Source organism: Rhipicephalus microplus, chromosome X (assembly GCF_043290135.1).
Source record: "Rhipicephalus microplus isolate Deutch F79 chromosome X, USDA_Rmic, whole genome shotgun sequence".
Classification (NCBI taxonomy): domain Eukaryota; kingdom Metazoa; phylum Arthropoda; class Arachnida; order Ixodida; family Ixodidae; genus Rhipicephalus; species Rhipicephalus microplus.
In genome coordinates, this window is record NC_134710.1 from 254238513 (window position 1) to 254263535 (window position 25023).

The 25023-nt window shown below is 44.0% G+C and overlaps 2 protein-coding genes across 3 annotated transcripts in view; one reads left to right on the top strand and one right to left on the bottom strand.

Moving 5' to 3' along the window:
• LOC142776066 (uncharacterized) overlaps nucleotides 1-25023 on the bottom strand; it is a 119389-nt gene that overhangs the window by 76049 nt on the left and 18317 nt on the right. The window lies entirely within an intron of this gene.
• The window catches only part of LOC142776067 (uncharacterized), a 112043-nt gene that overhangs the window by 61971 nt on the left and 25049 nt on the right, over nucleotides 1-25023 (top strand). Inside the window, exon 2 of the mRNA XM_075878949.1 lies at nucleotides 11230-11392. Within this exon, the coding sequence (XP_075735064.1) occupies nucleotides 11267-11392 (126 nt within the window). The 5' untranslated portion in view covers nucleotides 11230-11266. The remainder of the gene's footprint in view (nucleotides 1-11229; nucleotides 11393-25023) is intronic.

Sequence of the window (25023 nt, forward strand, 5' to 3'; positions counted from 1 at the left end):
CCAACCGCCAACTAACTTGCATAAAGATGAACTCAACTGTTTTAGCAATTATCTCTCACATCGACAACCACGCGGGCCTGATTGATAGCTCACACATTGCATTGACATGCGCAGATAAGTTTTCGTACGTTCTTTATTTTCCGTCGTTGTCAGTTGTTAGTAGGCGTTTGTGGTGTCGTGGCTGCCTTTCTGGGTTTATGTTTGCACGCCCCGTCTATTAGAATGAATACGTACCAACTAGCTCAGTTCTCTGTAATACTGAACTTCACTCATGGCAGTACAATTGTTCTGAGATTACTTTGCTTGTTCTTATGAATGAAACAGCACGGTTTGTATGCTTATACACAGTGGGAAGTTGGCGCCAATTTATATTATTTTGAGCCTTCTAGTTTACTTAGCACCGGTTCCTTTTGTGCTCATATTCATCTTTAAGAAGTGCCAGAATTGAAAGTGGATAGAAACGCCACTTGTCTGCATTCAGCATAAGAAAGCGACGTTTACAGCATTATATAAGAAAAAGATCAGCAGATCCCGTGCGTCGTAGGAATCTGGTTCATGCGAAGCAGTCAGCAGTTTTATTCTCTATGCTGTCTTTTTTTTTTTTTTTTTGCTTTGAGCCGAGCGTTACGTCGTGCACCGACGTGTGTTCTTAAGTGCAGTAGTTGCGTGCACATCTTGGGCTTACCAGGAAGGTCGACTACATTGGCTCTCAAAAATAAAGCAGAGTCATTCGATCCTTTATTTTTTTTTTAAGCATACTTATAGTTTGACGTTAAAGCACAAAGACCAGTATTATCGGAGTGCACTTGAAGAAGTGATGATGTAAGTATCGTGCGGTACTTTCTTTAGCACATTGCTGCAGGGTTGACAACAACTTGCATATAGATTACTGAATCATCAGAATAGAATTGTAGCGTTCGTTGGACTGCTGTAAAAGTGGAGCGAACCACTACTGACATTAACCCGACATGATGCCTGTATTACAGGAGTGCACTCATAACGTTCATTGCTTCGTTATAAAATTAGATAGCCAGCACCGCAACCACAGTAGATGTTGCACCGGCACAACACCACTATATGGTATTTTTCCAAAGCAGTTCGAAGTCTTGGCGTGGCTGCGTGGTGGAAAGATTGACTGACACGCAGAATGCTTGAGCTCTATTCCTTCTTGGATCCTGACTTTTAAAGACGGTAGTTTTTCTTGGGGACCTTCGACGCAAAAATTTTGGTCTGTCTCTCCGTCTGTCTGTCTGTCTGTCTGCCTGTCTGTCTGTCTGTCTATGCATTTGTCTGTTTGTCTACTCCTAACGGCACCGGGTACTTGAAACAGCTGACCCCATCCGCAGCACCCACCAATGTTGCTCAAGATATAGTGTTCATACTTGTGCAATTGTCAATTAATGAACAATTATTGCGCAAGTCTCGGACACCAAAACAACACGTATATATTCTGCATGTGCATCTTTTACTAGAAAATGCATACACAAGTAATTTTAAGGACCATAGCGCTTATCACGCTGTGCTAACCATGCAACGCTCTCACGAAAAGGTGAGTGTTTCCAACGCTTTGCTAACACGCGATGGTGGTAGCACCTACCCGTCGCCTCGCGTTCCTCACCTTATTCCCTCTGAGACGGGCGCGCGAATCCGTCTCAGAGCTACGCACTTCGTTTTGGAAGAACACGGCCAGGTGGCACTCATGTCTCACGTGCGACGTGATTTGATGCGCTCATTCACCTCTGCTGCACGCTCGAGGCACTCTAACGCAGCTCCTCCGAAATACCATTCACCGATTTTCTTGTGAAGAACATCAAATAAATTGTTCACTCTCTCCACACGCGACTATCGTCTTTCGACGACATTTGCAGATTACATGCAGATACGGGGCCAATTTTTTTTTTCCATTCGTCGGGTCAACGCTGCCGATGACGGCTTTTCCTGACGCTCTCGCCTGCTATATAAACCATCAATCACCTGTTGCGCATACCCACATAGCGCGGCCCATGTTCTACTAGTATGTGCCGCACGTGTTTGAAAGGGGTTTCACGGTGTACACGACAGTATTTTCCCGTTATTCATGCCATTACCATGACAGTAATGTTCGTAAAACCCTCTTATTCTCCCATGTCAATTTTAGTCTGTAGTCGAAGTTAAGGAAGCGATCGCGGGAGCACCCAAGCGTATAGATAGATAGATAGATAGATAGATAGATAGATAGATAGATAGATAGATAGATAGATAGATAGATAGATAGATAGATAGATAGATAGATAGATAGATAGATAGATAGATAGATAGATAGATATACTGATAGATTGATAGATATACTGATAGATTGATAGATATACTGATAGATATACTGATAGATTGATACATTGATTGATAGATTGATACATTGATTGATAGATTAATACATTGATTGATTGACTGATAGATTGATAGAGTGATTGATTGACAAATTGGTTGACAGATTGATTGACTGATTGACTGATTGACAGATTGATTGACTGATTGACAGATTGGTTGACAGATTGATTGACTGATTGACTGATTGACAGATTAGTTGACAGATTGACAGATTGGTTGACAGATTGGTTGACAGATTGGTTGACAGATTGGTTGACAGATTGATTGACAGATTGATTGACAGATTGATTGACAGATTGATTGACAGATTGATTGACAGATTGATTGACAGATCGATTGACAGATAGATAGATAGATTGATAGATAGAAACGCTCAAAATGGCTTTGGCGCGCTAAGAAATGATTCGCATTTAATAAAACAAGAATGGTCAGATTGTCAAAACTGATTCTATACAGCTATGCACAACTCTAATATTCAGGGGCATCGATAGTAATGCGTAAAGAAAAATAGAACGGTGACTAAGCGTAAAACAGACTGTTACAGATGTAACAAGACCTCATTAGATCGAAACGGCTGGCTGACTATTTATCGTCAGGCAGACGTTCCCTAGGTTATGCTGTATTCAAAGGAAAACCTACACACGAGAGACGCTGAAATCCCGGGTATCACCCGTAGCATGAAACATGTGGAACAGGCCAAAAAGACAATGTCTTCAAAATAAATATATATAAAAAACTCTATATACATTTTTGTGTCTGTGCGTGAGGCTATTGCCGCTCAGCCGCAAAGTAGCACATCGGCTATAACACAATCCGCAGATATAAATATACACACACACGCCTTTGATTCAAATGAATCTTCTAGAGGTAAAACCTTCATATCTCTTAAACAGCCGATAACAACGTGACCTAATAATACAAATGAGGTGTTTACGCGTCTAAACCACGACATTACTATATGAGCTATACGTGGTCGATCACTTTTCGCCACATTGAATTCTTTAACGAGGTCTTATGTAGCACGGGCACGTTCTTACATTTCCCTCCCATGGGGGTTCTGCCATCATGGCCGCGAATCCACTACATTCTCGAGCTTAACAGCGCTACATACACAACATAAGTGTCAAATAGGAAGCGTGCACGGGCAGAGTGGGCGATCGTTTAGATGAATGTAGCCTGGTTTTAGGTTGTTTTTCTAAGAGCTGCTTTCGTCATTCATCTGAACCTAGAGACAAGCAAAAAGTGAACACAGAATCCTAACAGAACACAGAACTCTAACTCTTCTTACGCACAGCGTGCGTAAGAAGAGGCCGTGCTGAGACTGCATCTAGGTCTCCCAACTGGTGGCGCCATGCAACGTCACCCAGTTTTGCTACTAACCTGTTCTAGAAACTTTGGCACTTATATATACTCGCAATAAATTGTTACAGTCAAACTATTGACTCAACAATGTTACTAACTATTGCCCCGCCATCGTGATCTAGTGGCTGAGGTACTCTGCTGCCGACCGGTCGCGGGATAGAATTCCAGCTACGGTGGCTGCATTTTCGATGGAGGCGAAAATGCTGTAGGGCCCTGTGCTCACATTTGGGTGCACGTTAAGAGACCCCAGGTGGTCAAAATTTTCGAAGCCCTCCCCTACAGCGTCTCTCATAATCATATGGTGATTTTGGGGCGTTAAACCCCACATATCAGCCATACCTTCGTCAGCTGCCCTTCACCGATGACATTGTATTGCTGAGTAACTCATGGGAAAACTTGCAGTTCATTATTACTGAACTAGACAGTATGAGCGGAAACTGCAGGTGCTTAGATTATTCTCCAGAGAACAAAAGTTATGTACAACAACCTCAGAAGAGAACAGCCCTTCGATATAGGTAGCAGTGCACCTGAACACAAAGAGTACATCTGCGTAAGACAGTTAGTAAGCGCAGAGCTGAACCACGACATTGAAGTAAATAGAAGAATTCTGGCGTATTCGGTTGGCCGCTCTGGTCCTCTGGCTCAGAGTCACCATATACAGAGGCAGCTCGCAATCTGAGCGCGAGAGGCAGCGTTCCAATTGAATACATCGGCGATCTCAGAGTGCCCAGAGCAGCGTGTCTGTAGCCACCGTGCAGCCAGCGCGAGAAACTGGCGGGTAGACAGTGCTGCGCCTGCGTAGTGGCATCAAGTGGTGCCGATCAGTTCAGTGAATATGTCTGATATGTTTGACCTCTCTTATATTTTTAATGGCGAAGCTCCTTAAGGCGTGGGCTGTGCGTTTCCTGTATGTAGCCACCTCTCGTTTAGTTTTTGCAATGATCACTAGATGGCGGTACTTGTAGCTGGTGATGAAAAGATGCAAGATGTTATAAACTAGACGCTGGTACTTTTAGTTGATGATGAAAGATGCGAGATGTTATAAAATAGGAATGATGTCACATATGGCGCGAATCATTGGTGGAAGGCAATCGTTCGATTTAGTGCAGCGATGTATGCTAGGGGGAGCATAGTAAAAAAATCGAGCGGGCAAAATGTATGGAGGATTGATATGGTTTACCAGGTTTACCTTCGGGGCTTCGCCCAATCATCATCATTCACTTCGTGGATGTAGTGGCACCTTTTCTCTCTCACACGCACATGTCTGGATGTAGCGAAAGTGCTCTGAGCTCATCACACTAATCTGGCGATCGTCAAGGCAAATCACGACGCTGCTTCCGAGCTGCTGTAGCGACAGCGTTGATGTTTCCTCCGCCTTCGCGCTAGCCACCTTGTTATTGACATGGTACATATATGGCTTCGTAGATGCCAATTCGCCCCAAACACACTCATAAACGCCAAAAACAACGCACGTGCACGAAGTATTACGAGCCCGGTGATGCCCTCTTTCGAAATTAACGCTCGGACTCCTTACCTGCATGGTTCACCTGTCGGCAGTTACGTCATTGGCCGGCTTGTGTCACGTGATCAGTCCTCCTGGTGAGATCGCGCCACGCTCTCACTTTTAAATCAGAGCGATCGGGAGCGCTCTGAGTCAGCGGCTGACGCTCTGAAAAAAAAAAACCAACCGAAGGCAGTCCGAGTGCTCGAATTCTACCAACCGAAGGCGCAGCCTCTTTTCAGAGCACTCTAGAGCGCTCGAAATCGCCCAACCGAATACTCCATAAGAATGGAATGGAGCGTATTTGGTAAGCATTCTGAAACCATAAACGATAGATTGCCACACTTCCTCAAGAGGAAGCAATATAACAGCTGCATCTTAATGGCACTTACCTACGGAGCAGAAACCTGGAGGTTTTCGAACGGGGTTAAACTTCCGAAGAGGACGACGCAGCAAGCAATGGAAAGAAAAATTATAGGCGTGACCTTAACAGACAAGAAGAGAGCAGAGTGGGTCAGGGAACAAACCGGGGTGAGGGATATCACAGTTAAAATCATGAAGAAGAAAAGGACATGGGCTGGGCACGTAGCGCCCAGGCAGGATAAACGCTGGTCATTAAGGGTAACTGACTGAATTCCCAGAGAAGGCAAGCGGGTGAAGGGGAAACAGAAAGTTTGGTGGGCAGATGGGATTCGGAAGTTTGCGGGTATAAAGTGGCAGCAGCAAGCACAGGGCCGCAGTTGACCGGCGGAACGTGGGAGAGGTCATTATCCTGCAGTGGGCGTTGTCAAGCGGATAAGGATGACAATGATGATGCTGCTGCTGCTGATGATGATGATGACGATTATGATAATGATTTTTACCTGTTTTCTATTCAGTAACGGGAAGCCACCACTGTCGCTGATGCGAGATGGCGCTATGTGCAAATGTCCCTGAATCCTAGTCATGTGCGTGCCGATACATCGTGAGCAATGATACTTGGAACATTGTATTTATGTTTGTTGCACGAATATGCGTTCACAAGTCGCTATGGTATTCTATACCATAGCAGCTTGCGATCAAGTTCCTAACACCAAGCTGCAGAGAGGTGTTGCAGTATTGAGGTATGCTTATATAAACAATTGTTTCATTTGAATTGACCAGTCAAGCACTGTACAAAAAAGTGAATACATTCTAAACGTGTTTAAAGAAGAAGAGTTTAGACTATAGTTCACTTGCGAGGTGCCTTACTATGATCATTTGGAGTTTATTGGCAAATGCTAAGTTTCACTGTGGAGCATGCTTGCTGGCAATTCAGTTCACGTTCAGACAAATCATCGTTTAATTATGCTTCGGTGCACTGGAATATTGCCAATTGAGAAAGTGGCAATGTCATGCTTATGCGATGTGTACGCGGGGAAAAAACTCTTGTGCACATAAGCTGAGGAGTAGTTTCTAGCTTCAAATTGTTCGCCTCAGAGAGGTGGTGTATCCGGCTTATTGTTGCACTGGTTTAGCAGAACCTTATTCTCATTCTAAATAAAGAATAATGCGGATGTCCTTGACACACGCGTAATGAAGAAACGGGGAATGTGTCAGCTATTTCATGGAAGTATTCGAAATTTCATGCCCCGAAAAACTTAGCGAACTGATATGAGCTGAATTTTGTATTTTCAACGTCAAACAAGTTTGCTCGCATTGGTTCTGTAGTGCCCAAACGATAGCTAGCGTCTTTCTTTGAAAAAAAAAGCTTGTGGTCAGAGGCATACAAATTGTTTTATCGATTGTGGTGTGGTAGTTCTTAACCAAATTTCTCTTTCACGTGTTCGTAAGTACATCAAACAGGATGGTCGATGTATTCATACGCGCGGCAAAGAGCGTCGGAATTCGTTCAATGGAGCCGTATCATGTTACTTCGCATTTTGATTGATTGATTGATTGATATGTGGGGTTTAACGTCCCAAAACCACTATATGATTATGAGAGACGCCGTAGTGGAGGGCTCCGGAAATTTAGACCACCTGGGGTTCTTTAACGTGCACCCAAATCTGAGCACACGGGCCTACAACATTTCCGCCTCCATCGGAAATGCAGCCGCACTTCGCATTTTCAGTTATGCAAATGTGTATAATCCCACTTTCGAAGCACAGCACATTTGATGAGTGCTGGTGCTGGTGGTAACAACTTTGTGAAAAAATCGCCAGTCTTACGCAAAATACGCAGCACAGTTACAGCGAAATTTGGAACAGCTCCCTGTCCTTTCCCGAGCCCGTTGTAGGCTCACTTGAGGCACACACGCAAGGTACCGACTACGCCATAAACCACCATAAATTTCAGCAAGTAGGGATATGCCGCTGTTCGTTATTCTGCGAATAAGCGAGGTACCCGCTACACATGTAACACATTTTGCACACATTGTTCTGTGGCTAATGACGGCGAAGAACTAAGGTCAAATGATTTATAGTGAGTTGATAGCATTGATGTTTTTCTGTCGCCGTCCCCATGATGTCTCGGATATGTATACGTATCTATACATCTATAAAAGGCATAAATGAAAATTAATCAAAAATAATTATTTCCAAGACACCCACCAGAAGCACGAACAAACGACACCTCGCTTCTAGCGCGCTGCATTAACCAGCTAGGTCACGCCGCTCTTCCTGTCCATTTCAATAACGGCGAGCTTCGTATGCACGCCGTTTACCACTGGCTTACTCTCAGAGGAATTAACAGAAGCATTCTTGAACAAAGCACGTTCGTTGAAAGCATGTACTTTGCTTGGACAAGCCATACATGTTTTCCCTAAGCATTGATGTGTACGATTGCTTGATTGTTCGAGGGGTGAGTTCACAGAAGCACATATAATTTAATGAAAGGGGCCACTCAAAATAGATTGCTTCACTTTCAGTCTAAGCCAACAGTGAAAATTGCTCGCACCAATTCCAGGACTATTTGGCAAGTTACTGGTCCTGTCATGCCTGTGAATTTGGTTCCCATCTAAATGCACACCACCGCTATAACTTTAGACAGGTAAACTCATCTAGCTGCCCCAGAGGAGTTGTGGTGATGCTTGCGCCGTTAGAACATCGCACGGCTTCGTCGTCATAATAGCGTACATTTAACCAGGAACCTTGTGGACTCACATCATTAACTTCTTGCTGCGCAACTTCCGTGCGGTGTACCTACTTGATGTACCGGGGATAGTCACTGGACACTGCAACGTTAATGTATATAATGTATACTTTGACGTGAAAACCAGTGGCTTGTCACGTTTCTCAATACGAAACATGGACTTCTTCTGTCGGACGTCACGCAGTCAACTATTCACAACAACACCTGTTTAGATAGTGTAGTTACTGCATTACTGTCAATTCACGCAAAATGAACCATGTTCACTACATTTCGTATGGTTCCTAATTCTTCAAACCTTACTTGGTATAACAGCCCGATGTGTTGCTATTCCATTCATTGCTTCGGCTTTGTGCCGAAACTGTGGTTTTTTTGTTTGTTTGTTTGTTTGTTTGTTTTGTTTTTGTGCCAAAAAGTGTAATTCGGTCAGAGAAGAAAATTGGCCGACCTACCTTGCGAATCTCGACACTATGCGAAGCGTGCGGAGGGAAGGTGACTGTCTTGTGAATTTTTAATGAGCGACACGCTAAACATATGTTTAGGGCCATCATCACCATCGTCGTTTTTTGATCACTGCGCCGCGCCTCTCGCGCAGCTGATGCTAGCTCGAGCTGCGCGAGGATTAGAACGAGCTGCTGGCTCGACGCTGCAGCTGTCGCTGCTGCGCTTCGGCGAATCGCCGTGGATAATAAAGTTGCGAGAAAACGACACGACCACGTTGGCTGCCGTCCCGTCTTCCTCTCTCACTACATATGTACTAATGTTGCACGCACCGACATATGTTGAATAGTTGCAAATATTTACATAACCATATATGTCTACTTGCGCAACGATGCCAACAAGAAGGTTAGTATTACCAACACCAGAAGCGATAACGTGATATGAAGCGCTGGTGTCGCGAGGATAATAGCCCTGGACACAGCTTCATAAATCAACTTCAGCGTATGGTACCTAACTACAATTGACGTTAAGTCAACGTGACGGCTGTATCACAAGAGTACATATGTAATGTTTACAAAATTGAATAGTGAGCACTGCTACCACAACGGACGTTTCAACAACATTAGCATCTATTTCAAAAGTGGTTCCGAGACCTGGCGTGTCTCTGCGGTAGGCTTCTTGATTACAACGCAGAATGCTGGGTTCGATTCTTGCTGGGACCCCGACATTTATTTGCATTCGTTGAATCAATCAATTCTGCCGATGTCGAGATTTTTTAAAGCTCATGTATTCAAAATTACCCAGGTGACTTTTCGTCGTTTCTGGGTAAATACGAAGTGTTAATCACCTATGGCACATACCTGCACACTAGGGCCACATACCCGCCCGCAGATATGTGTCACTGTCTGAAGGAAAGTGTTTAGTGACGTAGGTGACGAAATTGTGGTATTATTTATGTCTGCACCAGCGCGTCATATTCGTTTAATCATCTTACCCTACCATTCTAATTTTGGTTTGCGCCAAGGGGGTGATCCCGAGAGCACAGAGACGTAAGCGGATAGATAGATAGATAGATAGATAGATAGATAGATAGATAGATAGATAGATAGATAGATAGATAGATAGATAGATAGATAGATAGATAGATAGATAGATAGATAGATAGATAGATAGATAGATAGATAGATAGATAGATAGATAGATAGATAGATAGATAGATAGATAGATAGATAGATAGATAGATAGATAGATAGATAGATAGATAGATAGATAGATAGATAGATAGATAGATAGATGCGAAAAGTGCTTGCAGTATGCAAAGAAATGCTTCACAATTAAAAAAGTGACCATCATGATTACGAAATTGAAGTGTGTCATTGGGTTACGCAGTATAGGTTGCACTTAGCCAAATTCCCATTATGTGAGTAGCGCTTGCAGGGTGCAAGCGGAAAGCCAAAATGTGGGCCACTTGCGCTAGCTGGTATAGATGCTGTAGTGTACACACTTTTCCCATAAGCGCTTGCGCGCTTCAAGACGGCGATGGTCTGCATGAAAAATGTCTATTTCGTGTTCGATGACTTTTGTAGCAAAAAATTCATTGCCGTCTGTAATCTATTAACGCAGCGTTGTGGCAAAACAACCGAAGTTCATTCGTCCTTCCCATTGGCACTAAGATGGATGATAGCGCTAATATGTCTGCTGCAAATAGGAACCTTTGTACGCCCACATGCACCAGCGCACACATTTGACCAATTGTGAAAGCTTGGCGAAAGCGTGTGTGTGACGATTCCTAGGCTGTGACTGAATATCACTGAGGATGATTTACACGCACATACTTGCTCGTATCACAAAGCTCCATGCCCTGCCAATATCGTAAATTGAAACTCAGCGTTACAAACAAAATTGACTGTATGCGCCAAAACTTCGCAAATATTCTGGCATTAAGGGTTGTGTCTCATCTCGTCACGAAACGTAAGCCCTGAGCACCCAATAAATTGAATTTTCCCCGCAGCAAGCAATAGTCGTTGAAGGTTTTGATGTGATCCTTTGGGCAACCGCAAACCTTTCCAAGACACGCAACTTCGTGAAGAGATCAGTAAGATTGAGGACGGAAGCTTTTCATTTCCCCAACAACACGTTTCAAAAATAAAAGAGGAAAAAAATAGAACGTGATATCCTAGTCATATGAGGACAATGGCCAGGGCGTCTTTTGCTTTCGCTTTTCTTTTTCTTTTCTAGAAAACCGTGAAATATCTCGGTAGGTAAAATGTCTGGACCCTTCATAGATGTTTCTATTTATTAATCTAATTATTTTGCTTTTAATTTATTTTATGGCGACAACGTTTTTTTCTGTTACTCGCTGGAAACGTCAGTGCCATCTAAAAGAGAAAGACGATCACATCGAGCGTGTGGTCATTCCTGTCCTCATCTTTCTTTTTTCGTTCGAACAGCTTGGAGTGCGTTGGAACCAAAGCACGACGTTTCCTGATGCCGTTCCCGAGGATTCACTTCAGCCGCACGCAGAGCGAAGCTGCCATCATCGAGGCAGCAGATACAACAGGAAACACCTCATCTGGTTGGTTCCACACCACATACAAGAGGGCCACCATATACGTAAGTTGAAATATTGTCCTGGCATAACCGAAGCCGCCATCCGAAGCCTCATGGAGTGCTAATGGCTGTACAAGATTTCAAAATAACCTGGGGGTCCCTCGCTCAAGTGCAGTCACAGTTTTTCTGCACCGGGCATGCAACGGCCACTCAAGTGCAGTTTTGAAATTCAAAGGCAACATGCAGCCTTTAGCGCTCCACGAGGCTTCGGGTTCCGAAAATGAAATGGAATGGCCGTTGCGTGCCCTGTGCAGAAAAACCATGGCTGCGCTTAACTGAGGGACCCCAGAATATTTTGGAATCTTTTTAACATGGAATCAGCTACGTGCGCCTTTAACTTGTCGTGAGTGATTTGCGATGACTTACTGTCACTGTCAACGCTGCAATCATACTGTAGAAGTAGCCCCACGTCGTCGCCTTTCATCTCTCGATTCACGCTTCAGATGATCGCTTCGCTCCACAATGAGATGTTGCGCGTGCTGGACTTATTTTGAAGACTAAACGCTGTAATGCTATTTCTCTTTTATGTGTGTTTTTACAAGTTTCACAGCTTTCTTAATTCATTACGCGGGACACGCAAAATAAAAGTGAATGAGGTATTCATTCAGACAGGCTCAACAGCAGAAGCTATTTATTGTGATAAAAAGTTGTGTTGAAAATAGACCATCGAATCGGCGGTGGCGCGGCACAAGAAGGGGGGGGGGGGGGGGGGGGTTATATCAAAATTCAAGAGCAGGGGAAAATAGAAACTTGCCCCTTTAGTTTTGAAAAAAAAAACTCTTCCCGAAAGGGCGAAGCAGTTAACCTGATAGCAGTGTGTCTTAATCATGTGTATTTACAAATACTACTGTCTTAGGTTTTCCAGACATATCATGTGTAAATACGTGTTCAGCACACTGAGAAAATACAGTTTCACAAAGGACATTTTTAGGCTATTTTTTTTCAGTCGCACAGCACCGAGCCGGCGTGGATACCCATCAAGTTCATTACAAAAATGAACCTCTTTGTTTAAAAATACAAAGAAAACAAAACGAAAATATTATTTTGAGTTGACTTAAGGGGAACAAGTTCTAGAGGATCAAATCACGGGGTACATTGTGCAGAAGATGCAACGAAGGCTATGGGTGCTACAACATTCGAACCAGGGTTTATTTGTGCATCATGATGACACGATTCGAAGTGTGCCGATGTTCCAGAGGGTGTTAGGGATAAAACATGCGAATGTGAAGTAGGCTAAAAACGCTGCTCATAGCGACGAAACATAAGCAGTATTGCCCTTTTGAAAAACAGATTTTAACATTTAAGATATCCGTAGTGAGGCGACTGAACAACCAACGCATATTCAAGTCTCGCAAAAGTCTTATGTGCTAGCCGTCAGTAGAATTTTTCGTCGAGTGTCTCAACGTGCGTCGGAGACACCAATGTTTTCGAAGAGCTTGTTGGAGATTGTTTCAATATGCGTGCGCCATTTGAAATTTCATGTGAAAGTTACACCAATGTATTCAAACTACATAACACCTACAAGACTTATAACATCATTAGTATACGTAAAATCAAGAGGCTGTTTGTTATTTGTAAATGTAGTGACTACAGTCGTTTTGAAGCTAGCGTATTTCTCTTAGGTTACAAAGCGACAAAAAAAGAAACACTATACAGTGCATCCTGAATTTAGGTTTTAGAGATGGTTCTACAGATAACATAGTCATCTGCATACATTCTAAGTTTAAGTTTAGTATCACCTATAATTTCTTATCTGTCATTTATATATACAACAGACGAAAGCGGACCAAGCAAAGACCCTTGAGGCCAGTTCCTGATTGATTGATATGTGGGGTTTAACGTCCCAAAACCACCATATGATTATGAGAGACGCCGTAGGGAAGGGCTCCAGAAATTTCGACCCCATAGGGCTGTTTAACGTGAGGCCCCTTCCTGATGTGAAATGTACGTGACATGACTTGTAGTTCGACGTAATCAATTTTGAGCGTGACAGCCAGTATTCTGCTAACCAATCAACCCCCACATTGTCACCAAAAGAATTGTATATAGGCGAAACGTTTAGCATTCCAAACCATGCCAAAGACTTTCCAATATAACATAAACTTGTTTTTTTTGTCGTTTAAGGAAGAAAGAATGTCGAGCGTAAATTGAACCAACTGTGTAACAGTAGAATAGCCAGCACGAAAGTCGTACTATGGTTGTGAAAGCATATTGTGTGCATCTAGGTATGCTCCAATATATTTGTTAGTGATATGCTTCAGAAGTGTAGAGCTGGTAGACTGCAAAAATATTGACCTATATAATTGGCATTATTTGCTTTTTTTTTAAGTAAACACGGAAATGACGCTTGCTGCAGCTAAACTTCTGCAGCTATAAGAACTGCTGCAGAAATATTTCGATATTACAGTGATATAGCACATTCTTCTGAATACCACTTCAGAAACATATTTGGAATACCGTCTGAGACAGATTGTTCCGAAACCTGAAGATTTTGTGTAAAATTATGTGCTCCAGAGGGTATTAATTCAATATTAGAAAGAGTACGTAGTTGGCTGCACGCTAAAACTAAAGGAGTGATACTGTTATCAATACTAAAAATTGATTTTAAAAAATTATTTAGTCATCTGCTATATCTTCATGATTTGAGAAGGATTAGTCATCAAGAATGAACGATGAGAGCATCTACTATCCAGGAATGAGCGTTCTCTAGAACCTGGACGAATCGGTTTCATAAATTTAGAGAAAGCATTGTTCAAGTAGTAGTTCTTATCTTGTTTAATTTTAGCTTCAAATTTACTTTTCGACGCATTCAATGAAGAAGCATTGTCCTAACACTTGGAATGACATTTCTTACGTATATAATGGTTCATGCGATGAGTGAGATGAATTATATTTCTATAGTACCATGGGTGTATTGGGTTCCCTTTACTATATTTTTCAGGCAATGTCACAAAACTTAAGGAGCGCAGCAGCATTAAATAATTCGCTACAACATTCGAACTCCTCAAACTGTGAGGCTTAAGTGTCAAGTAGGGAAGTGTAATCAACTTAAGAAAGTTGAAAACACCCTTTATTTCATGTCTTTGAAGAGAGCACGCTAAGTTTGAGGCAACACAAACAGTTTTATGCTCACAAAACACTTCGACATCAACACATTTTACACCGTGTAATAAGAGCACGCAGCCCCATAATGAACTTAGGCTGTAGATAAATTTTTCCATATGATCTCGCGAAAATGTAAAATGCTATACTGTGTGTGGGAATACGGTCACTCCCGGCAAAAAAGCAGTCTTTGTGTAATAACATCATAGTGCGAAGAAGGGTACACGAGCCGTTAATTGATGCCTGCTCTAATGGCGCGGGCTGGCGCTCGCAACCACGCCCTTCAGATGCAATGTTCACAGTTGCGGATCGAGCCACGCATCCTCCGACCTCTTCATACTCCTTCGTGCAGCAAAAAGTGACCATGCTTCTTTTCTGGTTGACGAGCGTTCGATGGCAGGAATCACACGTGGAGTGAGGTTATCGCATGCGCCCTCTGTGCAATGAAAATGGGCAGCTGGTTTCATCTATGCCTCAGCAGTGTTCCTCCATAGCGCTCGCGAATTTTTTTCATTGGCAAGAGCATACAGAGTTCGTGCGATAATTGTTAAAAACGATAGTCTTTCTTGGGGACCTTCGGCGCAAAATTTCGGTCTGTTCATCTGTCTGTACATTTATCTGTTTGTCCACTCTTAACGGCATCGGATACTTGAAACGGCCGACCCCATCCGCAGCGCCCACCATTCTTGCTCAAGATAGAGAATTCATGCTTGCGCAATTGTGCACGATAACAACACGTATATATTCTGCATGTGTATCTTTTACTTGAAAAGGCATACATAAGTAATTTTAAGGACCTTTGCGCTTATCACGCTGCGTTGACCATGCAACACTTGCACGGAACGAGAAGTGATTCCAATGCTTTGCTAAGACGAGACGGTGGTGACACCTACCCATCGCCTTACGTTCTACGCCTTATCACTTCTGAGATGGGTGCGCACCCGTCTCAGAGCCACGCGCTTTGTCTTCTGTGAAAACTGCCAGATGGCGCTCATTTCTCACGTGTGACGTGACTTGATGCTCTCGTTTCTGACTTCACACGCTGCGCTCATTGACTGTTATAAAGGTCTTCTTCGGCTCGAACTACCATCCTTCTCAGAGACCGTCTCTACCAGCCCAATTCGTCTACGCTCTGTAGATTTCCTCACACTTCCGCCGCAAGCCGCAGTCCAAGTTAAACTCTCGCCATATTCTCCTGTACCCGATGGTGTTTATGTTGCTGTCCCAATTTCTGACGTGGCCATGACACGTAATGTTGCACTCCCCAACACGGTGGTTACCGTTAAGGACAACAGAACTTCATTTACCGTCCTCAATTTTGGCTTCTCAGCGCAAGTTATTCCTCGCGGCATGTCACTTGCGCATCTGACACCAATGGCCGACCACACAGTTTCCGCCCTAACCACCGATTTGCCACCCGATTTTTCACCAACGTCGCTCTCGTCACGTTCCTGTTCCGACCTTTTCAAGCCGATGCTATCTGACAAGCTCACCTCTGAACAAGTCTCTGCTCTCTGCCATGTGCTTGCTTTTTATCAGGACATCTTTGACTTCAGCGACCGTGATTTGCGCCAGACGGTAACCCATCGCATCGACACCGGTGACGCTCGACCTTTTCGCCGACGGCCCTACCGTGTGTCAGCCACGGAGCATGCTATTATACAGCGAGAAGTCGATAAAATGCTTCATAAGGGCATAATCTAACCCTCATCTAGTCCCTGGTCCTCACCCGTTGTACTTGTTAAAGAGAAGGACAATAGCTAGAGATTCTGTGTTGATTACCACCATCTCAACCATAATACCAAAAAATATGTCTATCCCCTACCACGCACAGATGATGCACACGATTGCTTACACGGTGCCAAATATTTCCATTCAATAGACCTTCTTTCAGGCTACTGGCAGACCGCTGTGAACGACAAAGACAGAGAGAAGACGGCCTTCGTGACTCCTGATGGACTTTATAAGTTCAAGGTGATGCCTTTTGGCTTATGCAATGCCCCCGCGACTTTTGAGCGCATGATAGACTCGATCCTTCGAGGCATGAAGTGGACCATCTGCCTCTGCTATCTTTACGACGTTATTGTTTTTTCGACTACTTTTGACGACCATCTTACCCGTCTCTCCACAGTGCTTGATGTTTTCTGACGTGCCAACTTGCAACTTAACTCTTCCAAATGTTGCTTTCGGCAGCGCCAAATCTGTGTACTCGGCCATCTTGTTCACGCTGCAGGCGTTCAACCAGACCCTGCGAAAGTCCGCGCAGTTCGCGACTGCCCCACACCCCACTCAGCCAAGGACGTCCGAAATTTTCTGGGACTGTGCTCCTATTTCCGTCATTTTGTCGAGAAGTTTGCTGATGTAGCCCGTCCTCTAACTTGCCTCCTCAAAACGGATGTCGCATTCGCCTGGGGCCAACAGCAAGCAAACGCCTTCTCGTCGCTCGTTGACATTCTCACCAATCCACCAGCCTTAGTACACTTCATCCCATCTGCCGCCACGGAGCTTCGTACCGACGCCAGTGGCCACGGCATAGGCGCAGTGCTGGCGCAGCGGCAACAAGGAATGCACCGCGTCGTCACGTACGCAAGCCGACTGTTGTCGCGCTCGGAACAAAATGATTCGATCACAGAACGCGAGTGCTTAGCTCTCGTCTGGGCCATTGCGAAATTCTGACCATACCTGTATGGCCGACCATTCTCAGTTATTTCGGACCACCATGCGCTTTGCTGGCTCTCCTCACTCAAGGACCCAATGGGACGCCTCGGTCGCTGGGCGCTGCGCTTACAAGAGAACACTTTTTCTGTATCCTATAAATCCGGACAACTTCACAAGGATGCCGCCTGCTTGTCCCGTTACCCAGTCGATTCGCATGACATGATGGAAGATGGACAAGAGGCCCTCCTTCTTTCAATTACTGACTTCACCGACATAGTTGCTGAACAACGCCGCGACCCCTTTTTGCGTGCTATTATCAATGGTCTGCACTCTTTCCACCCTGACCACTCCTTACAACTGTTCGTTCTTCACAACGACATCTTGCACCGCTACAACGCCTGCCCAGATGGTGCTGAGCTTTTACTCGTTGTTCCTGCACATCTTCGCTCAGACGTTTTGGCACAGCTCCATTATGCCCCCTCCACTGGACACCTAGGCGTGTCACGCACATATGACCGCGTTCGCCACCGATTCTTTTGGCCTGGCCTCTACCGATCTGTGCGACAGCACGTTGCGGCATGCGACCTCTGCCAGCGCCGCAAGACACCTGCTCTGGGGCCTGCTGGTACCCTGCAGCCCATTGAAGTACCAGATGAGCCATTTTTCCGAGTCGGCCTCAATCTTCTAGGACCTTTTCCCGTGTCGGCCACCGGTAATAAGTGGATTGCTATTGCTACCGACTACGCAACGCGGTATGCCGTTACGCGCGCTCTCCCCACAAGCTGCGCTACTGATGTAGCCAATTTCCTTCTTCATGACATCATTCTGCGTCATGGTGCTCCTCGTCAGTTGATCACTGACCACGGCCACTGTTTTCTATCTAAAGTAGTCGACGAGCTCCTGCGATCCTGCTCTACCCACCACAAGTTCACTACAGCGTACCACCCACAAACCAACGGCCTCACGGAACGCCTCAACCGTACCCTGACGCATAAATTAGCAATGTACGTCTTCAAAGATCACAAAGATTGGGACATCCACTTACCTTTCGTTACCTTCGCATGCAACAGTTCACGTCATAATACAGCTGGGTTTTTCCCATTTTACCGACTGTTTGGTTATGACCCACCTTTGCCCATGGACACCATGCTCCAATCTGACGCCCCCTCATGAACTGCTTATGCTAGTGATTGATGCCCTGGCACGAGCTGACATCGCCCGCCAAGTCGCCCGGAATCGTTTATGTGCCTCGCAGCTTAACCAAAAGCGTGCTTACGATCGCTGGCACCGCGACGTACAGTGCTCCCCGGGGTCGCTCATCTTGCTGTGGTTACCATCATGTCGTGTTGGTCTCTGCGAAAAACTGATGTCCCGTTACGTTGCCCCTACCGCGTCATACACAAGGTCACCAGCGTGACCTATGAGATAGCTTCGCTCCATACCACGTCAGTACCAGCTTCAGTCCCGACCGATATAGTGCACGTCTCACAGCTTAAACCATTCTACTCAAGCCCCGAGAATTGATCGCACCGGGAAGGTGCTTCTCCCGCCGGCGGGTGATGTCACGGGCTAAGTAGATGCCTGAGGATGACGACGACGAAGTACTGAGGGGAACGTGCTCGGACTGCACCAGCGTTGTACGCAATCGCTCGCCAGTATATTCATCGTGTATACTTTATTCCCCGTAACAATATATATATATAAATATATATATATATATATATATATAAATATATATATATATATATATATATATATATATATATATATATATATATATATATATATATATATATATATATATATATATATATATATATATATATATATATATATATATATATAGGAGAGTGAGCGGACGGGAGAGTGGGGTTCAGGGAAAAAAAAGAGCGACCAGCGAGGGAAGGAATGTCGAAGCTCTGCAGCTACCCTCTTCTACACTCTCTTCAAACACGCGGGAGCTCCTCCGAGCTTCCACGATGCGAGCACCTTCACACCAGAGCGCACTCCTCCTCTCCCCTCACTCTCCGCTACTCCGCCCGCACCACCTGCTCCGGTTGCTAAGAACGAGGATAAACGCGTGCCTGTCTACACTTTTTGCTATGGGAGAGGAAGTGAGAACGGACAAATAACACTAGCAGGCACACGGACACCGACAGACGCCTGACATTCCCCGACTAAAGAATGCATTCGCATTTAAATACAACATGGTCACCTTCTCTCTGCATGCTTCGCATAACGTCGATTGTCAAGGTACGTAGTTCTCGTACGTCCCCAGGATTCCGGCCCACGCGCAGGAGGCGCGCTTTCCCGCATGGTGAGGGCGGGGCCCCGCGTCACTCTATGGGACGGGAGAGAAAAAAAATAATAACTCCTCTCCCTTTCTGATTTTCTCATTGCTTTCACGGTTTCAAGTAACAACTGCATGAACCTTTCTTCTGCCGGAGTTACAGTATTGTAGTTTAAATAGTGCGAGTTCCCTAGCTTATTAAAGAATAATGCACAGCGCCTATGGGCGCTCTCAGAAATATCGGCTGTTTTACCGCATTTGAATCGCTACCGTAGAGCCGTGCTTGAAGATATCCAATTGCTTTCTGGGATTTAGGTACTGGCATATGTCTAGTTCATGATGGTGTAGAGCGTGTTTGAATCGCGTGGTAAAAAAAAGTTCCCTGGCCAGTTTTGTTGAGGGTGCGACAGCCGTCAAGCCCTCGTAGCTTCATCTAGCGTTGAGATGGTGTACTCTGCGGTGCCACGCAAATATTAAAATAGGGTACGCGTAAAAAGAGAGGATTCTTATGGAAGGCACATTCATGACCTCGTAAAACAATATTTAGTGTACGTTGAGGTGAAGATCAATAGTATAGAACATCAATAGGGTACTTAAAAAAAAAAGACGAAGTGCGCGTTTCCGAACAGTCAGTGTATGTACCACATAGACCCCTCAATTTACAGCACAATCTCGAGTTTTACAGGTCCCATAGTAGTTTTAGGTATCTACTAATTAGTTAATTAGTGTTAATTAACGAATGCATCTTAGGTTAGGCTTTGAAAGCGCGAGTAATATTCACCGAGCGCGGTATTACGGATGGTGGTATCAACTCGCCGTTTGCGCCGCTTAAATCTGGCAGACCTCTGGGATCCGTCCTCGGACCTCTTTTCGGTTTATATCAATAATGCCACCCGTGATATCGCAGCCAATCTAAAGCTTTTTGCGAATGCCTGCGCGCTTGAAAGTAGTTAACGCATCCAGTGACCAGGTTCTTTTAAATAACTCTTTTAAGATTCAAGATTTATGCACAAAATGACAGATGACCTTTAACGCGAGAAAAACTCTGGCGATAACCATGACCTGCAAAAAAGATCTACTAACATTCCAATACAACCTAGGTAATCAATTCTTGTCCTTTGTCTCACAGTATATGCACCTTTGTCTTGTTATCACATCTACATTAAGATGAAACCAACACGTTTGTTAAACTGAGAACATGGCTTTGAATATACAAGGCTACTTACGGGCACTCGCTATGGCATTCGGCAAACCGAAATGTGAAACGAACGTAATACCAATATTAGAATATTCATCGGCTGTCTGGGACCCGCACACGCAAGCTAACACAGATAAGCTTGAATCAATACAGCGAAAAGCTGTAAAATTCATATTCAATACGTAAATGTAACACATCTCCGTCAGTTCTTCTGGAAGGCGCTAAACTAGAAACCTTGGAATGGAGACGTTATCGCGAAATAACGAAGCTGTTCTATCGCATATATAATAATAAGCTGGCAATACAAAAAAAGTCTAATTATATCGAACCAATTTTGCGCCACGAAACGCGTGCCTCCAATCTCGAAAGAGTGACTGAGCCCCTATATACAGGTACATTTTTTTTTTCGAACAAGCAGAGAGCGGAACAATACGCCGCCAGAGATTCTTGTAAGTGTCGATCTCAACTAGTTTCTTCGTGCGTTAGCTGTTCACATGGCTTATAACTACACCTTAATATATAATACAGTGCACTTTATTCTAATACCCATCTTGATCAGACTGATTGCTTGAGGTTCAATGCCTCGCTTCTGCACGATTCTTAAATTCTTCGATTCTGCAATGTCTTGCTTCTTAACATTGCCGACTTTATTTTTCATACAGTTAATATTTGAGTTCTTTTTACTTTTTACCCAAACAAAATAACCTAGTGGACACTGTTTTTATAGATTTTGTTTTGTTTAGTGTATTATGGCCATTCTTGGGATTGTGGACTATGTTTTATGTTGCTTCTTTTTTTGCGTTTTGAATCATCGCGCTTTCATTCAACACTATCTATACTGCTGTACCTCCTACACAATGTTGCGTCCAGTGCGCCACACCCCTGCCCAATGTCCGGCACTAGAATGGCACTTTTTCTCTGAAATAAATAACAAATATTTAAATAAATAAATTCACTTCCTTTTTTTTTCAATGCGCACCTCTCAATTTATTGATAGAAATTAAAAAAATATTAACGGAAGTAAGTTAAAAGAGAGAGATATAATGCTGAAAGGTGTGGAGGTTGAATTTGTTGCTAATAACCCTATTTGCACTGTGTTATGTCCATGGTAGCCATAATACCAAGCGTACGTAACAGGGAACTGACTTTATTACTTTCAAGAAAGGCATTTGCGCACAGCATGGTCCAAATGGTCCAAGCGCTGGCTTTCGAGTCCACTGTGAGCCATAAAAGGGGCGAGGAGCACAATGGACAGGCAACCAGTGCGCGGACACACTGATTGCCCCGATAGTCCGTCACTCCCCGGGCGCGCCGCGCCCAGCATCGAGGGGGAGGGGGGACGGTCAAGGTGGAGGGCAGAGTGCATCCTTGCATCCCTGGAAGCGGCAATGCCCGGTCTAAAGCCTCTCCATGCGCTTTCCGGTAGAACTCCGGGTGAAACGTTTTTTTTTTTACGATGGCTGCCGTTCATTCGGGCATTCTTTGAAACTGGCGGGCGACCATTGGTTGTCGTTTGTGGAGCTACCGGCAACGCGAGGCGTCTTCCTAATCTGGTGTTACCTTTCAAGGCGGTTCTGGTAGAATGGCTGAGATGTGTGTTCACAGCTCGCAAGAAAACATGAGATTCGCCGATACCTGGCCCGTCTGGCCCATTGTGAGTTGCTTGACAAAAAAAAAAAAGAACGTGCAATGCGCCGCTGTAATGACCCCGCAAAGAATCTTGCAAGAGCACGTTTTAGCTCTACCACGTAGCGTTTGGCCTGTCCGTTTGTGGCTGGGTGGTTCGGTGCAAATTTCACCACGGTGATGCAGTTGTCACTCGTAGGATTTCTGTATTTTGGCTGACAGGAATGCGATTCCGTTGTCTGAAACCACTTTGTGGTGTAATCCAAAAGTTTCGAACAACAAGCGCAGGAAATCGATGGCAGCTGTCGATGTTGTTCTGTTCACATGGCGACTTTCAACTCATTTACTGCAGGCACAAGAATAGCACAGCAGCGCAAAACTTGCGAACGAACCAGTACCTAGGAATGCTGCTATTTCCTGGGATAATCACTTGACCTGTGACTACACGTAGGCGATCATAGCTGAGCGTCTCCTTTAAAAAAAAAATTCCAGTTTCCTGACGCATGTACCTGGTGTCCAATTGTTTTCTCAAGTTCTTGAAAGCTTTTATAATAAATTTCTGTAACATAGCCTAGGGTTCTGTAAACACAAGTAATGTTCATGAAGCTTTCATCATATTGTAGCTGCCTTAAGCATTTAGTTCAAAATGATTCATATTTATTTATTGGTTTCTTTATTATTTGTTCGCTGTGCCAGCAGTGTAGCCAGAAACTTCTTTCGAGTGGAGGCTTTGCCGTCCCTTATGCATGCTGGTACATCTCTTTGCATGTGTATGTGTACACAAGCACCCCCCCCCCCCCCTCACCCCAGCACAGCCTTCGCCAGGCTCTGTGCGATTTTTGCAGCTGAAGTGAGTTATGACACCAATAAGATGCCCAAATTGAGCATTACTATAGTTTTATGCTTCAAAAAACTGGAAGAAGTTACTGCAGTGGTAATGTTTGGTCGGTGATGGGCTCTATCTCATAAAGAAAAAATTGTTGCTGAGGCTTGATAAGGACAAGAAATGAAAGTACTTGTGAATACTTAATTTTTTATCCTTTGAATGTATACAAAGTGCATTTATTACCGATTACTGTGCTTGAGCATATGTTCCTTACTTCTGTTATGATCTTGCCATTTGCATCTGTTTATAGGTATAATTTGTAAATTTCTGCCCGTCATATTTCTTTTATATTTGTATCGGGATATGTATATAGGTTGCGCACATTTTTTTGGCGGCTTTCGTGTTTGATTTTTCGCGCATTTATTTCAAATGTGTGCCCAATGAATGTCTAACAATCTTTTTATTTGTTAGGCACATTGTGGAAATAGATCATAATACAGTTTTACAAAATATTTTTTTATAAAACGAGCTGCGTTGTATTTTGCATGTGCATTTTTTACTACAGAAGACAGCAAGCTCTATTGAGACTATCACTCCACACAGGTACTTTACCTAATCAGTGGAAGGTATAAGGGAGGTAGTTCCACTTCTCAAATTAGGTAACAAAACCTTAACGACCAAATATCGGCTCATTTCTTTTACCAGCACGTGCTTCTAACTATTATATAATACTTCGTAATCAAAAGCACCCTCAATTTCTCTGAAAGTAACATCTTTCATCTGCACAACCTGGTTTTAAGAAATCATAATCATGTGAGACTCAACCTACATCTTTCACTGATCTAATTCTTGATCGTTCATCATCCGCTGGCTGCATTTGTTTTAGATTTTGCAAAAGCATTTGATGAAGTGTGTTATAAACTTCTCATCCACAAGTTACGGAACTTAAATCTTGACATTACCCTATTAAAATAGGTCGGATGCTGTCTTGCTAATCACTAACACTACGTTACTGCTTACGGCTACAGTTCATAAATGTGCCATGTTATCTCAGGAGTGCCCCAAAAGTTGGTAATTGGTGTTTTGTTGTTTCTAATATATATTATTGACCTGCCTTCTCAAGTAGCTTCTAATATCCACCTTTTTGCTGATGATTGCGATACTTTTACAGCAGTTACTTTAAACGACTATTGTAATCGCCTAAACTCCGATTTAAATAAATATCTAACTGGTGCAGCTTGTGGCTAATGGAACTAAATATTAACTTAAGTAAAGTTAAGCATATATTTAGGTCACCTAACTCTTCTCGGGTATACTACTTAAATAATTTACCTTGAGATCAAGTAACCTCATACAATACTTAGGAATTCATATCACATCCAATCTTACTATACGCATGGGCTTGTAATAGTGCAATGGTGATTACCCGGCACCCTATTATACTCAAGCCAGGGTGTAGGAGGAAAATACCCATTTGACAGACAGACGTTTTTTGTTATCTCGTTGAACGCGAGCAAGGGTTCGTCTCAAGGTAGGCGGACAGCGGAGGCAGCATGGTCCTCTGGTGTCGTCGTTCGCACAATGAAGATTCGGCGAACGCCTTCCTCAAACCACATTCCCACAAACACAAACGACACGCTGGGGGAAGGGGGGTAGGATGGACGCCAACCATGGTCAGAAGTTTAACCGAGCTCCCAACGAAAGAGAATGAACATTTTTTTTGTTTGCAAAGTCTACCCCCCCCCCTTTTTTTTTTTCTCAGTAGTCGACTTGACGGAGGGATAATCATTACGGCGGGAGCAGGTTTTTGTTGCCAAAGTGGCGGTGTGTGGACAAGTGCGGAAGAGTCAAAATCGTGTCCGAGTCGGATACGTGGCAGGATTCTGACACTCCTTTTGGCAGAGATAACCACAGCTTGCAGCAGTGACCCAGTG